The following is a 17,469-nucleotide window of genomic DNA, read 5'->3' on the forward strand; positions in this document are numbered from 1 at the left end:
ATGGAGGGTCCCCCTCACAGAGGTGGTATGAAGGCTAGATGATTTAACAGTAAACAGTGATACACTAGCAGCTTTCCCACAAGCCATGCTTGCCGAAGCAAATAATTATAAAACAAAAGGTCATGCACCAAACGTATCAGATGAAGAATGACTTGTCTCCAGGTTACATGAATAATTCAATGAGACAACCCATTAAAAATTTTTTTAGGGGTGCCTGGGTGGCTCAGTGGGTTAAAGCCTCTGCCTTTGGCTCAGGTCATGATCTCAGGGTCCTGGGATCGAGCCCCGCATCGGGCTCTCTGCTCATCAGGGAGCCTGCTTCCTCCTCTCTCTCTGCCTGCCTCTCTGCCTACTTGTGATCTCTCTGTTATATAAATAAATAAAATATTTAAAAAAAAAATTTTTTTTTAAACACACAACCAAGTGTTGGAGAGGACATGGAAAGACCAGACCTTCTCATATATTACTGATGGCAGATAGAATGGTCTGGCCAATTAGGAAAACAGCCTGGCTGTTTATATCACAGGACAATTCTACTGCTAATCTCTATCCAAGAAAAGTGAAACTATGTCCACCATGCTTTGCACACCGCTTTTCACTACTCGTGATAGTCCAAAGTGGGAAGAGCCCAGCTGTCCATCCCAACTGATGAAGAGATAAAATGTGGTTTATTCATCCAATGGAACACTAGTCAGCTATGCAAAGGAACAAAATACTAAGAGATGTTATAGCATGAATGAATCCCAAAGTAATTACAAGTGAAAGAAGACAGATAAAATAAACGGGATTCCATTTATATGAAATGTCCAAGAAGAGGAAATGCAGGAAGAGAGAAAGGTCATTGGTGCCAGCTGGCCCACAGCCCCCGCTGCACCCCACCCACATAACAGTGGAGGGAGGGAGCGCTCACAGCATGGGGGCCAGGGAGAGACCACAAACAAGTTTGAGCACCCACCCTGGGAAAGCAAAAGGGAGGCTACCAGCACTCAGCCGGTATATCACAGGATCAAGAGAGCAGAGACTTCAGGTGGAAAGACAGCAAAATAAGACTTCGAGGAACACAAACCATCTAAGAAACATGACACATGCGCGAGAACACAGTAATCCCCCAGTAACCAGCCCAAAGGTACCAGCAAGGTCTGCGACTGACCTGAGCATTCATAATAGCCACTTGAAGGACACTCGGAGCTACAAGCACGCACGGAAGACAATTCTGTGAAATCAGGGAAACAAGTTACGAACTAAAGGAGTTTATAACAAGGAGATGGAAATCACAAAAAACAAATTGTGGAGTATGTGAGATGAAAATGCAGGAGAGCATCAACCACAGAATAAATCAAGCAGAAGAAAGTTTGTGGATTAAAAAACAGGAACTTTTGAATTAGTATTGTTTAGGTTTAAGTAACTTAGCATGGTTTAGGCTCTGGGAATTCAGCAGTGATGTTCCTGCTCAGGTGGTTTTTATGCCACCACCGCCCCACCCGCCACCCACCCGCGGTGTGGACAGGGCTGAGTAATGCCCTGGGACTTGGGGAAATGGAGGCAGCAGACAGAATGCTGGATGGATTTTACCAGGAAAGGGGATAATATTAGAAGAAATATGAGGGTTTTGGTTTTTAAAGGTGCTCAGTTAAAAACAGTATCTTATCCCCTATGCAAAAGTAAAATGGATTAAAGACCTACCTAACCAGGAAATTCCTAGAAGAAAACACAGGTAGTAGTTTCTCTGACATCAGCCCTAGCAGTATTTTTCTAGATGTGTCTCTCAAGGTGAACAAAAGCAAAAAGCAACTATTGGAACCACATTAGAATAAAAAGCCTTTTACACAGTGGAGGAAACCATCACAACAAAAAGGCAATGTACAGAATGGGAAAAGATGTTTGGGAATGATATATCTGATAAGTTCTTTATATATTTTGGATATTAATCCCTTAACACCAAAACCAATCCTATTAATAAATGGACAAGAGGACCTGAACACACATTTTCCCAGAGAAGACATACAGATGGCCAACAGACACATGAAAAGAGGCTCACTTATCATCAGAAATGCAAATCAAAACCACAGTGAGATACCGCCTACACCTTCAGAATGGCTCAAATCAAAAACACAAGAAATGGGACACCTGGGTGGCTCAGTTGGTTAAGCAACTGCCTTCGGCTCAGGTCATGATCCTGGAGTCCCAGGATCGAGTCCCGCATCAGGCTCCCTGCTCAGCAGAGAGTTCGGCTTCTCCCTCTGACCCTCCCCCTTCTCATGCTCTCTCTCTCTCTCTCATTCTCTCTCTCTCAAATAAATAAAATCTTAAACACACACACACACACACACAAGAAATAACAAGGGTTGGTGACGATGTGGAGGAAAAGGACTCTTGTGCATTGTTGTGGGAATGCAAACTGGTGCAGCCACTGTAGGAAATGGTATGGAGGTTCCTCCAAAAGTTAAAATTACCATATGATTCAGTACTTCCACTACTGGGCATTTATCCAAAGAAAATGAAAACACTAATTTGAAAAGATATATGTACTATTGCAGCATTATTTACAAGAGCCAGATCTGGAAGCAACCCAAGTATCTCTCCATAGATGAACGGGTGAAGGCCAGTCACACACGCCTGTATATACACCTACATGCAGACAATGGAATGTTACTCGGCCACAAAAAATAATGAGATCTTGCCATTTGCAACAACAGGATGGACCTAAAGTATATAATGTTAAGTGAAGTCAGAGAGACAAATACCATATGATTTCACTCATATGTGGAATTTAAGAAAACAAATGAATAAACCAAGAAAAAGACAAATTCTTAAATACAGAGGACTGGGCATTGCCAGAGATGTGAACTGGGGGGGAATGGGTGAAATTTAAAAAGGGGTTCAATACACTTAGCACACTTATCTTGATGAGCATAGACTAATGTATGAAATTGCTGAATCCTTTTATATACCTAATATAACACTATGTTAATTATACTTTGATTTTTTTTTTTTTTAAGTGAATCAAACTCCTGAGAAATACAAGTCTGTTGTATAAAGATATAGTCAACACTATCAGGCTCGAGAGATGGACACGCGGGGCGCACGCTGGAGGAACAGCGTCCAAACAGACCGATTCAGCTTGGTAAGATCACGCTTTTGAAAGTCAACTCCAGGACAAGTGACATCACCAAGATGGTGACTTAGGTTATTGCCTGATTTCACGCCCCCTTCAAAAGAAGAACCAGCAGCTCTTCGTGGACAGGACACCACTGAGAAAATCCTAGAATACAGGGGTGAGGCTGAAGCACCCCCTTCACCACAGAGAACGAAGCAGCACTGGAAGGGTAAGAGGAACAGCTACGTGCTGCCCACATTCCCCCTCCTCCCCGAGGCGGGCACAGCACCAAACTGAGGCCTGCCCTGAGCCAGTGGTCCCTCCAGTGGAAAAAGAGTCCAGGATAGACATCCAGCTCCCCCAGTATTGTGGGTCTCGTCTTGGGGGGTCCCCACTCTAGTCTTTCCCCAGGGGAGTTGCTAGGGAATCTGGGGGCTCTAGCACTGGGAATTTGACGGTGGCAGAAGGGGACTTGCGATAATCCGCACTGTGATCGTGGCAGACTGACTTCCTATCTGCGGCACCCAAGGGGCAGCCTCCAAACAGTGTCTTTGCTCACCTACGGAAACAAGTTCGTGGGGAAATCTGACCAGGAAACTCCACAGGGTACAGGTCAGCCTGACTAATGTCCTCCGATGAAGAGCTGTGCCATTCTGGAGCCTGGTCAGCTCCCCTGCCCGGGAAGGGGAGCTGAGTCATAGCCTGGCTCACAGCATCCTAGTAGAAAGGCAAGAATGCCTGCAAGCTGCATAATCCATCAACACTCAAGCAGAAAGTTTGGCAGGAGGTTCCATGTAGGGGGGGTTCCACTGCTTTGCCCAAGCCGAGGAGCTGACTCATAGCCCCACCCAGTGCTAAGTAAAGCTCCCAGCCCTGCTCAGGCAGAAAGCCTGGCCAGAGCATTTGCAAGGCTGCATAGCCCTGCAGCATTTCAGCAGAGTCTGCTGGGCAGAGCTGACAGCCTGCAGAGCAAAGCCAGTGGCCCTGTTCAGGCCGGGAATGCGGGAGCATGGGTTGGTTTGAGTCAAGACCACAAACAAAGAGCATCATCAGCCTTGGAGCAGTTTTCCCTCTCCAGCCAAGGAAACTGACTCATAACACTACTTCCTCCCCACGATCCCACCTCACTGCTGGATACAGCCTTTAGCCCACCCAACAGCCCTGCACTTGAACAGAGAGCACAGCCTAAGACTTTCCCTGTCTGCAGAGCAAAACCAGCAACCTGTCTGGCCAGGGAATTCATTTCACACACTTGCCTGATTCAGGTACCCAAACAACAAGCCACGGAAGCCATGGGCCCTGTCCTGCTGCCCCGCCAGAGTAGGGAAGCTAATTCATAGCCTCATCTACACCTGAGTGTACTATCCAACCTGACCAGAATACCTAGGCAACCATGAAGCCTATCCTGTAAGCTTAGTAGTTCTACGAAACAATTAGAAAACAACTAACAAAAGATCAGTAGTAAGTCCTTAGCTATCATTAATTCCTTAGCTATCATTAATTCCTTTAAGTGTAAATTAAGATTGAATTCTCCAGTCAAAGGCACAGAATAGCTGAATGGATAAAAAGGCAAGATCCAACAATAAGCTGCCTACAAGAATTCACTTAACCTTAAAGACACACGTAGACTGAGCATGAAAGGGTGGAAAAGATATTTCAAGCAAATGGTAATAAGACAACACAGACTATTTTTCTTAAAGATTTTATTTGAGAGAATGAGCAGGGGAAGGGCAGAGTAAGAAGGAGAAGCAAGCAGACTTTCCACTGAGCAAGGAGCCTGATGCGGGACTCAATCCCAGGACTCTGAGATCATGACCTGAGCCGACACTTATCTGACTGACACTTAACTCACTGAGCCACCCAGGCATCCCCAGACAACACAGACTTTAAAAATGGAAAAAAGAGACAAGGTCATTATATAATGATAAAGCAGTCAATCCATCAAGAAGATAAATTTATATTTATGCTGCTAACTTCAGGGTGCCTAAATAAAGCAAAAGCTAACAGTAAAAAAGATATAGACAATATAATAATAGTTGGAAATTTTAATATCCCACTCCCAACAACAGATAGGTCATCCAGACAGATAATAAGGAAACAGATTCGATCAATGCTATATACCAAATGGACCTAACAGACATACACAGAACATTCTGACAACAGAATACACATTCTTTTCAAGACAAGTGGAACATTTTCTAGCATAGACCGTACGTTAGACCACAAAGCAAGTCTTAGCAGATTTGAGACTGAAGTCCTATTATCTTCTCTGACCACAATGGTATAAAACTAGAAATCAATAACCAGAGGAAAACTGGAAAATTCACAAACACGGGGAAATTAACACTTTCCTGAACAACGGATGGATCTAAGAAGAAATTAAAGGGGAAGTTTTTTGGTTTTTTTTTAAATTTTTATTTATTTATTTGACAGAGAGAGAGACAGATCACAGGTAGGCAGGGAGGCAGACAGAGAGAGGAGGAAGCAGGCTCTCCGAGGAGCAGAGAGCCCGATGTGGGGCTCGATCCCAGGACCCTGGGATCATGACCTGAGCCGAAGGCAGAGGCTTTAACCCACTGAGCCACCCAGGCGCCCCTAAAGGGGAAGTTTTAAAGTATCAGAAAACAACCCGAGGGTTACAGAAGGGAGAGGGAAGGAGGGGACATGGTAACTGGGTGATGGGTATTAAGGAGGGCATGTATTGTGACGACACTGGGTGTTACATGCAACTAATGAATCACTGAAATACGTCAGAAACGAATGATGTACTATATGTTGGCAAATTGAACACAATAAAAAAATCTTGAGACAAATGAAAATAGAACACAATATACCAGAATTTACAGGATGCAGCTAACATGGTTCTAAGAAAGAAGTTCATAGCAATAAACACCTACATTAATAAACAAGAAAGAGGGGTGCCTGGGTGGCTCAGTGGGTTAAAGCCTCTGCTTTCAGCTCCGGTCATGATCCCCGGGTCCTGGGATCGAGCCCCACATTGGGCTTTCTGCTCAGCAGGGAGCCTGCCTCCTCCTCTCTCTCTCTCTCTCTCTCTCTCTGCCTACTTGTGATTTCTATCTGTCAAATAAATAAATAAAATCTTAAAAAAAAAAAAAACAATGAAAGAATTCAAATAAACTAACCTAACTCTGCTGTGAGGAACTAGAAAAAGAAACTAGATCCAAAAGTTGCAGAAGGATAGAAATAATAAAGTATAGAGCAGAGATTCACAAAATAGAGAACAGGAAAATAGAAAATATTAACAAAACTCAGAATCGATTCTTTGAAAAAAAAAAAAGTTGACACCTTTAGCTAGACTAACCAAGGAAAAAACAGAGAGGAACCAAATCAACAACATTATGAATCAAAACAAACATGAGTCATACCACAGAAATATAAAGATTATAAGAGGCTACTAGGAACAGTTATACACCAACAAACTGAATAAACTAGAAGAAATGGAGAAATTCTTAGGAATATACAATACCAAGACTGAATCAAGAAGAAATAGAAAATCTGAACAGACCAATTATTAGTAAGGTTGAATTAGTAGCCAAAAATCTCCCAGCAAAGAGAAGCCCAAGACCAGAGTTTCACTGTGGAACTTTAGCAAACATTTGGAAACAAATTAATGCAAATCCTTCTCTCTTTCCAAAAACTGAAGAGGAGGTAACACTCCCAAACTCATTTTATGAAGTTAGAATTATAATTCTCCCCAAATCAGAAAAGGACACTACCAGAAAAGAAAACTACGGGCCAGTATCCCTTTTGAATATAGGAGCAACAATATTTGATAAAGTACGAGTACACTAAATTCAGCATATTAAAGGGATCATTCACCATGGTCAACTGGGATTTATTTATCCCTGGGAGGCAAAGATGGTTCAACATATGCAAATCAATCGATGCATTAAAAGAATCAAAGAAAAAATTATATGATCATCTCTGTAAACTCAGAAAAGACATTTGACAAAATTCAATATTCATTCATGATAAAAAAAAAAAAAAACCTTAACAAATTAGGTACAGAAGGAACATACCTCAATATGGTAAAGGCTACATATAGGGCGCCTGGGTGGCCGGGTTGGCTGGTGGCTGACTTAAGCTCAGGTCATGATCTCAGGGTCCTGGGATCAAGCCTCACACCCCAAGTGGGCTCCCCACTTGGCAGGGAGTCTGCTCATCACTCTTCCTCTCCCTTTGCCCCTCCCCCTGCTTGTGCTCTCTCAAATAAATAAATAAAATATTTTCTATTTTAAAGCTATATATTATAAGTCCTCAGCTAATATCACACTCAATAGTTAAAGACTGAAAAATACTGCTCTAAGATCAGGAACAAGAGAAGGATCCACTCTCACTTTTATTCAGCATAGTACTGGAAGATCCTAGCCAGAGCAATTAAGCAAGAAAAAGAAATTTTAAATATCATAACTGGAAAGGAAGAGGTAGAATTGTCTTTATTTGCAGATGACATGATTTTATATGTGGGAAATCCTGAATACTACACCAAAAAACTCACAGCTCTAATCAATGAATCTGGGAAAGCTGCAGGATATAAAATTAGCATACGAAAGTCAGTATGGTCTCTATATACTAACAAGGAATTATCAGGGAAAAGAAAGAAAATGATCCCATTTACAATACCATCAAAACAATAAAATACTTAGGAATAAATTTAGCCAAGAGGTAAAAGATCTCCACTCCAAGACGTGACGGAAGGAAATTGAAGATGACAAAAATAAATGGAAAGGTAACCCACATTCATGGATTGGAAAATTTAGTATTGTTAAGATGTCAATACTACCAAGAACAATTTATGGATTTGATGCAATCCCTATAAGATTCCAATGGCATTTTTAACAGGTAGAAAACCACGAAAGACCGCAAATAGCCAAAGCAATCCTGAGAAAGAACTGAGCAGGGGGCATCTTACTTCCTGACTTGAAGCTATGCTGCGCAGTATAAAAAGTGTAATATTGCCACTGGCATAAAAACAGACACTGAGACAATGGAACCCAATCAAGGGCCCAGAAATAAACCCATGTGTATAGTAAGTACTTGATAAGGAAGTCGGTAGCGGTGCTGGGAAAATTGCACGTTCACATGTAAAAAAAAATGAAACTAAACCCCTGCCTTATACCATTCACATTAATTATCTCAAAATTGTTTAAATTTTAAATGTAAGATTGGAAACCATAAAACTGCTAGAAGAAAACAGGGGAAAAAAAAGCTCCTTGACATGGGTCTTGGCAAGGATTTTTTGGATATGATGTCGAAAGCACAAGCAACATGATCAGAAATAGACAAGCAGGATGACACCGATCTAAGAAAAAGGAAAGAACAAAATGAAAAGACAACCAGTAGAACAGGAAGAAGTATTTTGCAAACCATACATCCGATAAGGGCTTCAAATCCAAAATACAAATAACTCCTACAACTCAAAAGAAAAAAAATAAAAGTAGGCAAACCATCTGAATAGACATTTTTTCCAAAGAAGATACACAAGTGGCCAATGGGTACATGAAAAAGAAGTCCTCAGCATCACTTATCATCAGGGAAATGCAAATGAAACCACAATGAGAGATGACCTCACACCTGTGAGCACTGAAGACAAGAGGTAGCCAATGCTGGCGAGGTTGTGGAGAAAGGGGAGCCCTTGTGCCCTGTTGGAGGGAATGTAAATTGGTGCATTCCCTCTGGAAAACAGTATGGAGGCTCCTCAGAAAATTCAAAATAGAAGAATCCTATAACCCAGCCGTTCTACTCCTGGGAACATACCGGAAGGAAAGAAAAAACTGTAGAAGAGATGTATGCCCCTCCACGTTTCATTGCAGCGTCATCCGCAGCCAAGACATGGAAACAACAGAAGTGTCCGACGGCTGGATGGATAAAGAAGGTGGGGCATGTACACAATGGAACTGTATTCATCTGTTAAAAAGGAGGAAACCCTGGCATTTGTGACAACGTGGATGGGCCTTGAGGGCCTTTCGCTAAGTGAAATCAGCTTGCCACAGAAAGACAAACACTGTATGATCTTATATGTAGAATTTAAAAAACCAACATGCTCATAGAAAAGGAGATCACCCTGGGGCAAATAATACGTTATATGTTAATAAAAAAAAGCGAGAGAGAGAGAAAGAAGAGACCAGATTGTGGTTACCCGAGTCTGGGGTAGGGGGGATTGGATAAGGGTAGTCAAAAGGTACAAATTTCCAGTAAGTAAGTACAGGGATGTAATCTTCAGTGTGACGCTGTTGTATGATATAGACGAAAATGTTTAAGAGTAGATCTTAAGAGTTCTCATCACAAGGAAAAAAATTTTTTTGGTTATCTATATGAGTGATGGATGTCAGCAAAGCACAGTGTGGTGATCATTTCACGATATATGTATATCAGATCATTATGCTGTACACCTGAGACTTGGGCTTTAAGTCACTCACATCTCAATAAAACTGGAAAAATCCAAAAACAAAGACAAAAACAACCTCAGCAAGATCATGCCTCGAAAGTGAACTCTATGGAGCAGGGGCCAGGATTGGAAGTAGCAGGGCCAGCCTAATTCTATTATTAAATAGGGTTGTGCAATTTTATAAACCTTCTATCATTGATAAACAACGATATGCAGACATTAGAGTTCAGTCATTAAAATACTCACCATTTTGAGACCAAAAAAAGATTAACCCTTTTCCTGGAGATTTAAAGTTCATTTTGGAAATTCTTTCATCACTTAGAGACTTCTTGATCTTGGGCTTTTACAGAAAAGGAAATCATAAAACAAAACGTGACTTCTGCATCATTGTGGGCTAAAACCAATTTGCTACCTTATAAATAATTAGAGATTTATTCATGAGACCATTCTCTTTAAGAAACTATCTTTGATTATTTTTAACCTGCTTAAATTGTGCTATTTGTACAATTAAGGAAATGAATAACAGTTACTGTACCCACTAAAACACTCCTCCCAAGAAACCAGAGATTTGAAAGTCTTCCCTGGGTCGGTTGGGGAAAAGTCTACATAGAGTTAACTGTGCATACGTTCTGATTTTGATGGCATTTTTAACCCTATATATGCTGTTCACACCCACATTTTTGCCTCCAACTAGATCTCGCCCTTGAACCCCAGGCTTGTTTCTCCATCTATACCACCTGGATGTCTGATCAGGCACTCTAAGCCTCATGTGTCCACAAGGAGCTCCTTAATTTTGCCCCCAAACTCCCGTGCCCCACCTCAGGTTTCCCTTCACAGTAAGTGACAACTGTATCTCCCAATCATTCAGGCCAATAGGCCTAGAATCATCTTGGCTATGTCTTTCCCTCTCAAACTCCACAGCCTTCAGCAAACCCATTCCAGGAGCTCCCTTACCGATTTTTTTTTTTTTTTTAAGATTTTATGTATTTAGGGGTGCCTGGGTGGCTCAGTGGTTTGAGCCGCTGCCTTCGGCTCAGGTCATGATCTCAGGGTCCTGGGATCGAGCCCCGCATCGGGCTCTCTGCTCGGCAGGGAGCCTGCTTCCCTCTCACTCTCTCTGCCTGCCTCTCTGCCTACTTGTGATCTCTCTCTGTCAAATAAATAAATAAATCTTTAAAAAAAAAAAAAAAGATTTTTATGTATTTATTTAAGAGAGAGAGAGAGGAGGGTCAGAGAGAGAAGCAGACACCCCACCAAGCAGGGAGCCTGATGCAGGACTCGATCCTGCAAATCCAGGATCATGACCTGAGTCGAAGGCAGTTGCTTAACCAACTGAGCCACCCAGGCGCCCCTCCCTTACCGGTTTTTAAATGGTGAAGCCATAGGGAGCCTACGGGCCCTCCCTGCTCCGGGGCCCTTTCATCTCGCTCAGAAAGCAAGCCAGGTCCTCGCTGTGGCCGGGTCCCCTCCTGGTCTGGCCCCACTGAGTTCCTGTGCCCGCGGCCACTCCGATGTGGCTGCACCTGCTGAGCCACCTGCCTTTCAACAACCCCAACACTCCCCCACCTTAGGGTTCCGGCACAGAACAGTCTTCCTCCGGCTAACCCCATGGTTGCTTCCCCGCTCCGTGCGTGCTCAAATAAATAAATAAATAAATAAAATCTCATCAGAAGACCCGTCGCTGCGTCATCCTGTCCCTCCATGGCCTGCCCTGCTCGTCACCACATCACGTACACCTGGCGAGTGTGAGGAAGGGCAGCGCTGCGGTAACGGGGGCGAATTCTGGAGTCTCACTGCCGTGCACAGAGCCCCGGCTCCACTGCTTACCAGATGCGTGGCTGGGCAGGTCACCTTCCCGTGCCTCAGCTCCCCCCGAAGACAGTGGCTTGGGGAGTTAAACGAGCTCACACTGGGCAGTGCGTGGCACCTGGTAAACACCCCGGGAGTGTTAGCTCTCGCTGCCTTTCACTGGTCCCCCCAGCACCGGAACAGGAAGTCCACGGAGGGACAGGTCTGGGCGTCACTGCAGACCACCAGCGTACAGAAGCGTGCTGACCACACACTAGCCACGCCAAGCTCATTGGTACCGCAGCCAGCTAACCTAGTTAGTTGTAAATACGAACCTCGGATCTCATTTTGCTGAGGTCAAGCATGAGTCCTAGCCTGCTTGAAGAGGACTTGGTGCTCCCGTCCTGCGGGTCCGATTCCTGGCTTGTTCCTACACTTGAACTCCTGTTCTGGATGTTCTGAGCAACGACAAACACAGAAGAGGATTTGGGTTACTGTGCAAACACACATGATTTTTTTTTTTTTTTAAGATTTTATTTACTGGGGCACCTGGGTGGCTCAGTGGGTTCAGTGTCCAACTCAGTTGTTTAAGTGTCCGACACTGTCTCTCTCTCTCTCAAATGATAAACCTTTAAAAATAAATAAAGTTTTAGGGCGCCTGGATGGTTCAGTAGGTTAAAGCCTCTGCCTTCGGCTCAGGTCATGATCCCAGGGTCCTGGGATCGAGCCCCACATCAGGCTCTTTGCTCAGCAGGGAGCCTGCTTCCCTTCCTCTCTCTCTGCCTGCTTCTCTGCCTACTTGTGATCTCTGTCTGTCAGATAAATAAATAAAATCTTAATAAATAAATAAAAATTAAAGATATTTATTTGAAAGTGCAAGAGCATGAGCAGGGGGAGGGGCAGAGAGAGAGAGAGAGATGGAGAGAAGGAGACCGCCTGCCGAACAGGGAGCCTGACATGGGGGCTTGATCCCAGAACCCCGAGATCATGACCCAAGCCCAAGTCAGACACTTAACCAACTGAGCCACCCAGGAGCCCCCCCCCCCACAATTTTACTGTGTGATGACTTTTGACATGTCTACACCTGTGAAACAATCACCTGAATCAAGACAGCAAACATGTCCGTCACCCCCAGGCTTCCTGTGCCCCTCGGGAATCCTCCCTCATCCTTAGGCACCCACTGGTGCGCTTTCTGTCACTACTGATTACTTTGTGCTTTCTAGAATTTCCTTTAATTGTACCTTTTTCTTGCCGGACTTCTTTCACCCAGCAGAATTCTTTTGACTCATCCCTTTTGTACCCTTGTGAAATAACCCTTGTTGAGTTACTTCCCTGCTGAGTCATCCTCCACTGTACGGATAGAATGATTTACCTCGTTGGACATTTGGAACGACATATGAAAAGCCAGAAGTGAACATGACTGGTTGGTTTCCGGGGATGACCCCTAGGCCGGTGTTCACACTCGGTTATGAGAGTCCATGAAGTCATGGATGGATTCCGGGGGGGGGACATGGATTTCCCTCAGAGCAAAGCCCCGGACCGTGGCCCATGATAAGGCTCCCAGATGACTTGGAGAGGCCATTAGTCATATCCTCCACCGGGACAAGGCAGATCTGGTTGGTGGGGCGGACTGTGAGGCCAAATGGAACATGAAGCTCTGAGCCCGAGACACATCAGGGGGTTTGTGGGAAGAGTCACTCTGTACACAGCAGTGACCTTGTACGGGCAGGTCTGAAGAATTTCCCAGCTGCGAGGTTCCATCCGCCCCCAAGACTCTCCCTGTGGCTGCAAATGCAATGTGGCTCCAAAATCAGAACTCCAGGCCGACTTAACCTGAAACCCCCACCCCAAACTAGCTTGTATCAATTTGCTCCAGCAGCCGAATCCTTCAGTAGGGTGGCCGGCACTGCCCCCGCTCCACCGCGGTCCTGTGGCAGAGCCTAGTGTCCAGCAGGCCTGTCCTCTGAGCCGGCCCCATCCTGAGAGAACCAGTTAGCGTCTAATGTACACTCGGGAGCTGTTTCTTAGCATCTCCACTCTGGAACGGGCTCTCTGGTCTTGTAAACACTAGATTGGGTAATGAAACGTTTCCGTAACAAAATTTCTCAGATGTTCTAAGCCTCCTGGTCGACCCAACATGTTGGTGGGACTCTGACCTTCATTAGGATATCTCTGCTACTGTGGCTTGGAGTCTATGCCCTTGGTCATGACCAAGGACCTAACTTAAAAGAAAAGACAATACACCTTTTCAAATCGTGAAAAGAAGTCTTAAATTATTTCCCGAAGGGTTCCTAAAAGCCCAAGATAGTTTTGACCTGGTTGGACCATTCCAGAATGAAACCATTTCTTGCTCGGTAAATTCCAAGCTAACTTTACCTGATTTGTCGTGTGAGGACTTCCATGCTTGTTTCCAGACAGGTCATCATTTGGCAAATTCAAATAGGTTTTAGTCATTTGCTCAGTGACAGAGATGAGAGCGAAGCTTAAAAGAGCTTCAAAGAATTCCAGGAAAACCAGCTGAAACATAAGAAAACATAAAGGGTCTTATTTATTCTGATACACCCTGAGGTAGACCAGCACTTCGACTGACTCTTGGTTTCTGTCTCCAGAGAATACCACCACCTCAATCAGCGCTCAAGCATCCTGAGCACACACCAATCTGAAACAAAAACTACGACATTTAAAAGATTATGGGTTGGGTGGCTCAGTGGGTTAAGCCTCTGCCTTCAGCTCAGGTCATGATCTCAGGGTCCTGGGATCGAGCCCCGCATCGGGCTTTCTGCTCAGCAGGGAGCCTGGTTCCTCCTCTCTCTCTGCCTGCCTCTCTGCCTACTTGTGATCTCTGTCTGTCGAATAAATAGATAAAATCTTAAAAAAAAAAAGATTATGGGTATTCGGTATTAGGTTTGTAAGTCATTTTGCTAGTTTGATGAAAACACAGTATATTAGTTAATTGAGATATTTTCAAAAGGGTTTTTTTTCTTTTTTTAAAGATTTTTAAAATTTTATTATTTATTTGACAGAGATCACAAGTAGGCAAAGAGGCAGGCGGGGGGGGGGGGTGGGGAGCAGGCTCGCCGCTGAGCAGAGAGCCCAATGTGGGGCTCCATCCCAGGACCCTGGGATCATGACCTGAGTCGAAGGCAGAGGCTTTAACCCACTGAGCCACCCAGACGCCCCAGGTTTTTTTTTTCCTTGAACAACTTAAGAGAAGTGAACCCGTCTGTGGACCCAAGTGACATGTGCAGGAGTTACCCACGTGGCAGCCAAGCCCCTCCCTGCTGTGCGCACACCTGACACACGGACCTGCCTCCACCCGGGCAGCACCTGCATAGGGGGACAGCTTGTTTGGATTCGATCAGCCACCAGCCACGTCTTTTGGTCCCGAACCCAGAGCGCTTTGAGTCTGCGCTGGAAGAGGCTCGCTGATTTGACCAGAGATGCCAGGCCGGCCTCCACCTACTGCCCAGGGACCTGCTTACCATCCCCCGCAGTCCCAGTGTCCCCTAGGCTAACAGTTTGCTGACACCTGCGCAAAGATGGGTCAAGCTGGTAAATGAGACATTTGCTTAGCTCAAAGGCAGGACACTTTTAGTTTCTTGTGCCCAAATCCGACTCTTCCTGGGACCCCAGCTAACACTCACTACCGGCCAAGCTCCCAGGCATCCTACCCCTGTGGCAGGCCCCTCTTCCAAAGGCTTGTGGAACCACGGTGAGCATCAGTTTCTCCACCGGTGAGATGCGGTCAGCACCGTATCCTTGGTCATGAGATGAGACCCTAATGTAAAGTGCCCGTCATCCCACGCGTTGAATCGTTAGTGGCTGTTTTCGGTGTGGTTTTTTTTAAAAAAGATTTTATTTATTTGATGAGAGAGAGACAGAGATCACAAGTAGGCAGAGAGGCAGGCAGAGGGGTGGGGAAGCAGGCTCCCCGCTGAGCAGAGAGCCCGATGCGGGGCTCGATCCCAGGACCCTGAGATCATGACCTGAACCGAAGGCAGAGGCTTTAACCCACTGAGGCACCCAGGCGCCCCATAGTGGCTGGGATTTTTAGCTGTTACCTTAAGTAAAATTTAGCACAGGTCAGTGGATCCCTGCCCCTACCCAGGTACCTACTGTCACCTGAGGGGACACCAAACATCCCCTTCGAAAGCATGACCGACAGCCAGAAGAGTTTTGTTTTCTCATTAGCTGTTCTGCTCACACCACTGCCACCCTTCCTCTCCCCGCAGCGAGCAAACTTTGAAGACACACCACCCCACCTGCCACCTCAACGGTTCTGTCCGCGTCCGGCGGGTAAAAACTGCGCCTCGTGTTTGCCACGCTAGCCTCCTGTGTGTGTCCTGGCTTGTGATTTTTGCCTGTCAACTTGAGAGTATTGGCCTAAAATTTCTGTTCAGGATGAAGTCGTTCTTACAGTTGGGATAAGAGCAGAAGGGGTGTCACAAGCGTCGTGAGGGGGGAGCAGCGCAGAGGCAGGTGAGAAGCTCCTGAGCGTGAACGCTGGAATGACTAAGCCCTTGGGAGATGCCGGGAAGGGCCGAATATATTTTACACATACGAAGGACGTGAATTTGGGGGGGGACCAAAGAGAAGACTGTTATGGGCTGAATTGTGTCTCCAAAAAAGAGTTGGGGTCCTAACCCCCAGTACCTCAGAATGTGACCTTATTGGATGATTACGTCCTTACGGATCAGTTAAAATGAGATCATTGGGGGGGGGGGGGCTAATCCAACATGGCTGCTGTCCCTAGGGGAGGGAAATCGGGACACAGAGACAGACCCACAGAGGAAGACAATGTGAAGAGACACGGGGTGAAGATGGCCGCCTACATGCCAGGGGGAGAGGCCTGGAGCACAGCCTTTCCCACAGCCGCGGGAGAAACCAGCTCTACCTTACTTCTGACTACTGGCTTTCAGAACAGCAGGCACCACGTTTTGATTATTTAAGCTCCCCCCAGAAATGGCAGAGGGAGCCACAGCAAGTCCAAATGATCTGAGATAGGAGCGTGACATGTATGTTCCCGGGACAGGGTAGAGGGAGGTGTGACTTGGTGGGCAGTCAAGGACTCAGAAAGGTGGCACGGGTCATGAGGGCCTGTGCTCCAAGTGAGACGGGAAGCCTGGGGGTGTGGGCGGGGCAGTGATGTGACCCGGCCGCTGCCCTGGGAGGTAGGAGGGTAAGGGGTGCATTAGGAACGTGAGTGGGCAGCTTTCCAAGGGGCAGTCGGCCTGGGCAGAGGCAGTGCAAGTGGTGGGAAGTACCACATTCTAGAAATTTCTCAGAAAATTCTGGAGGTGGAGCCAACAGGATCTCCTGAGTTTCTGAACGTGGGGTATGAGAGAGAGGAGTCGCTGAGACAGGGATGGGGCCCGACAACCAAAGGCCGGGGTGCCGTCCCCACTCCACACACGGGGGGCCTGAGGTGCGCAGGCAGAGGACAGAAGTCACAACTGCAGTCTGGGGTGTGGGACATTCTGGGCTGCTAGAAGCCCTAGGGGCTGGAGAGCGTGATTCAGGATAGAGACACAAATGTTGGCCTTGTCCTCAGAACGGTGGCAGTTAAGATTATGAGGGGTGAGCCCAGCTAGAGAAGGGGACCCCGGCGTGAGTCCAGGGCACCTGGCAAGAAGTCGGAAGGGCACCGGCAGGGAGGGACATGGAAGACGAGGGAAACAGAGGGAAGAACGTGTCTGAGGTGGCGGGGACGGCATTTCAGGCGCCAAGCAGGGCCCCCTGGGTGGGTCATCACGGGGTCACTGGGGACCTGAACGCAAACAGTGTTAGCCGTTTAGCCATCTTCAGGACCTGTCCGGAAGAGGCAAGGGCACGGGGACAAAGAGTAGACTCCTGGCAGCAGGGCCCCGGGGAGGGGGACATCGGGAGGGATAGCACATCCTGAAAACAGAGGGATCGACTAGTCGCCCCACTTCCACGTACAGAAGAAAAGACAGAGCCTGGGGTGGCCGACTTGCCCAGAGGCCCTCGGCAAAGAGTGCGGAAAAGCGAAGACACTTAGACTCATTCCCTGGAGGAGATCAGTTAGCGTCTCTGACAGGTGCAGGACAGGTGAGCCCGGGAAACATGCGCATGTATGAACTTGCTCCATTATCCAAGAACTGGCATCGTACACTTGACCCTTGAACGAGGCGGGTGTGAAGTGCGTGGGGCCCTG

The 17,469-nt window shown here is 46.1% G+C and overlaps 1 protein-coding gene across 1 annotated transcript in view; it reads right to left on the minus strand.

Moving 5' to 3' along the window:
• LOC123933642 (radial spoke head 10 homolog B-like) overlaps window positions 1–17,469 on the minus strand; it is a 57,195-nt gene that overhangs the window by 6,252 nt on the left and 33,474 nt on the right. Inside the window, exons 16-18 of the mRNA XM_045992986.1 lie at window positions 13,671–13,811; window positions 11,630–11,752; window positions 9,753–9,846 (exon numbers count right to left, since the gene is read on the minus strand). Of these exons, the coding sequence (XP_045848942.1) occupies window positions 9,753–9,846; window positions 11,630–11,752; window positions 13,671–13,811 (358 nt within the window). The remainder of the gene's footprint in view (window positions 1–9,752; window positions 9,847–11,629; window positions 11,753–13,670; window positions 13,812–17,469) is intronic.

The sequence above is a fragment of the Meles meles genome, chromosome 21, assembly GCF_922984935.1.
Source record: "Meles meles chromosome 21, mMelMel3.1 paternal haplotype, whole genome shotgun sequence".
In the NCBI taxonomy this organism is placed as follows: Eukaryota; Metazoa; Chordata; class Mammalia; order Carnivora; family Mustelidae; genus Meles; species Meles meles.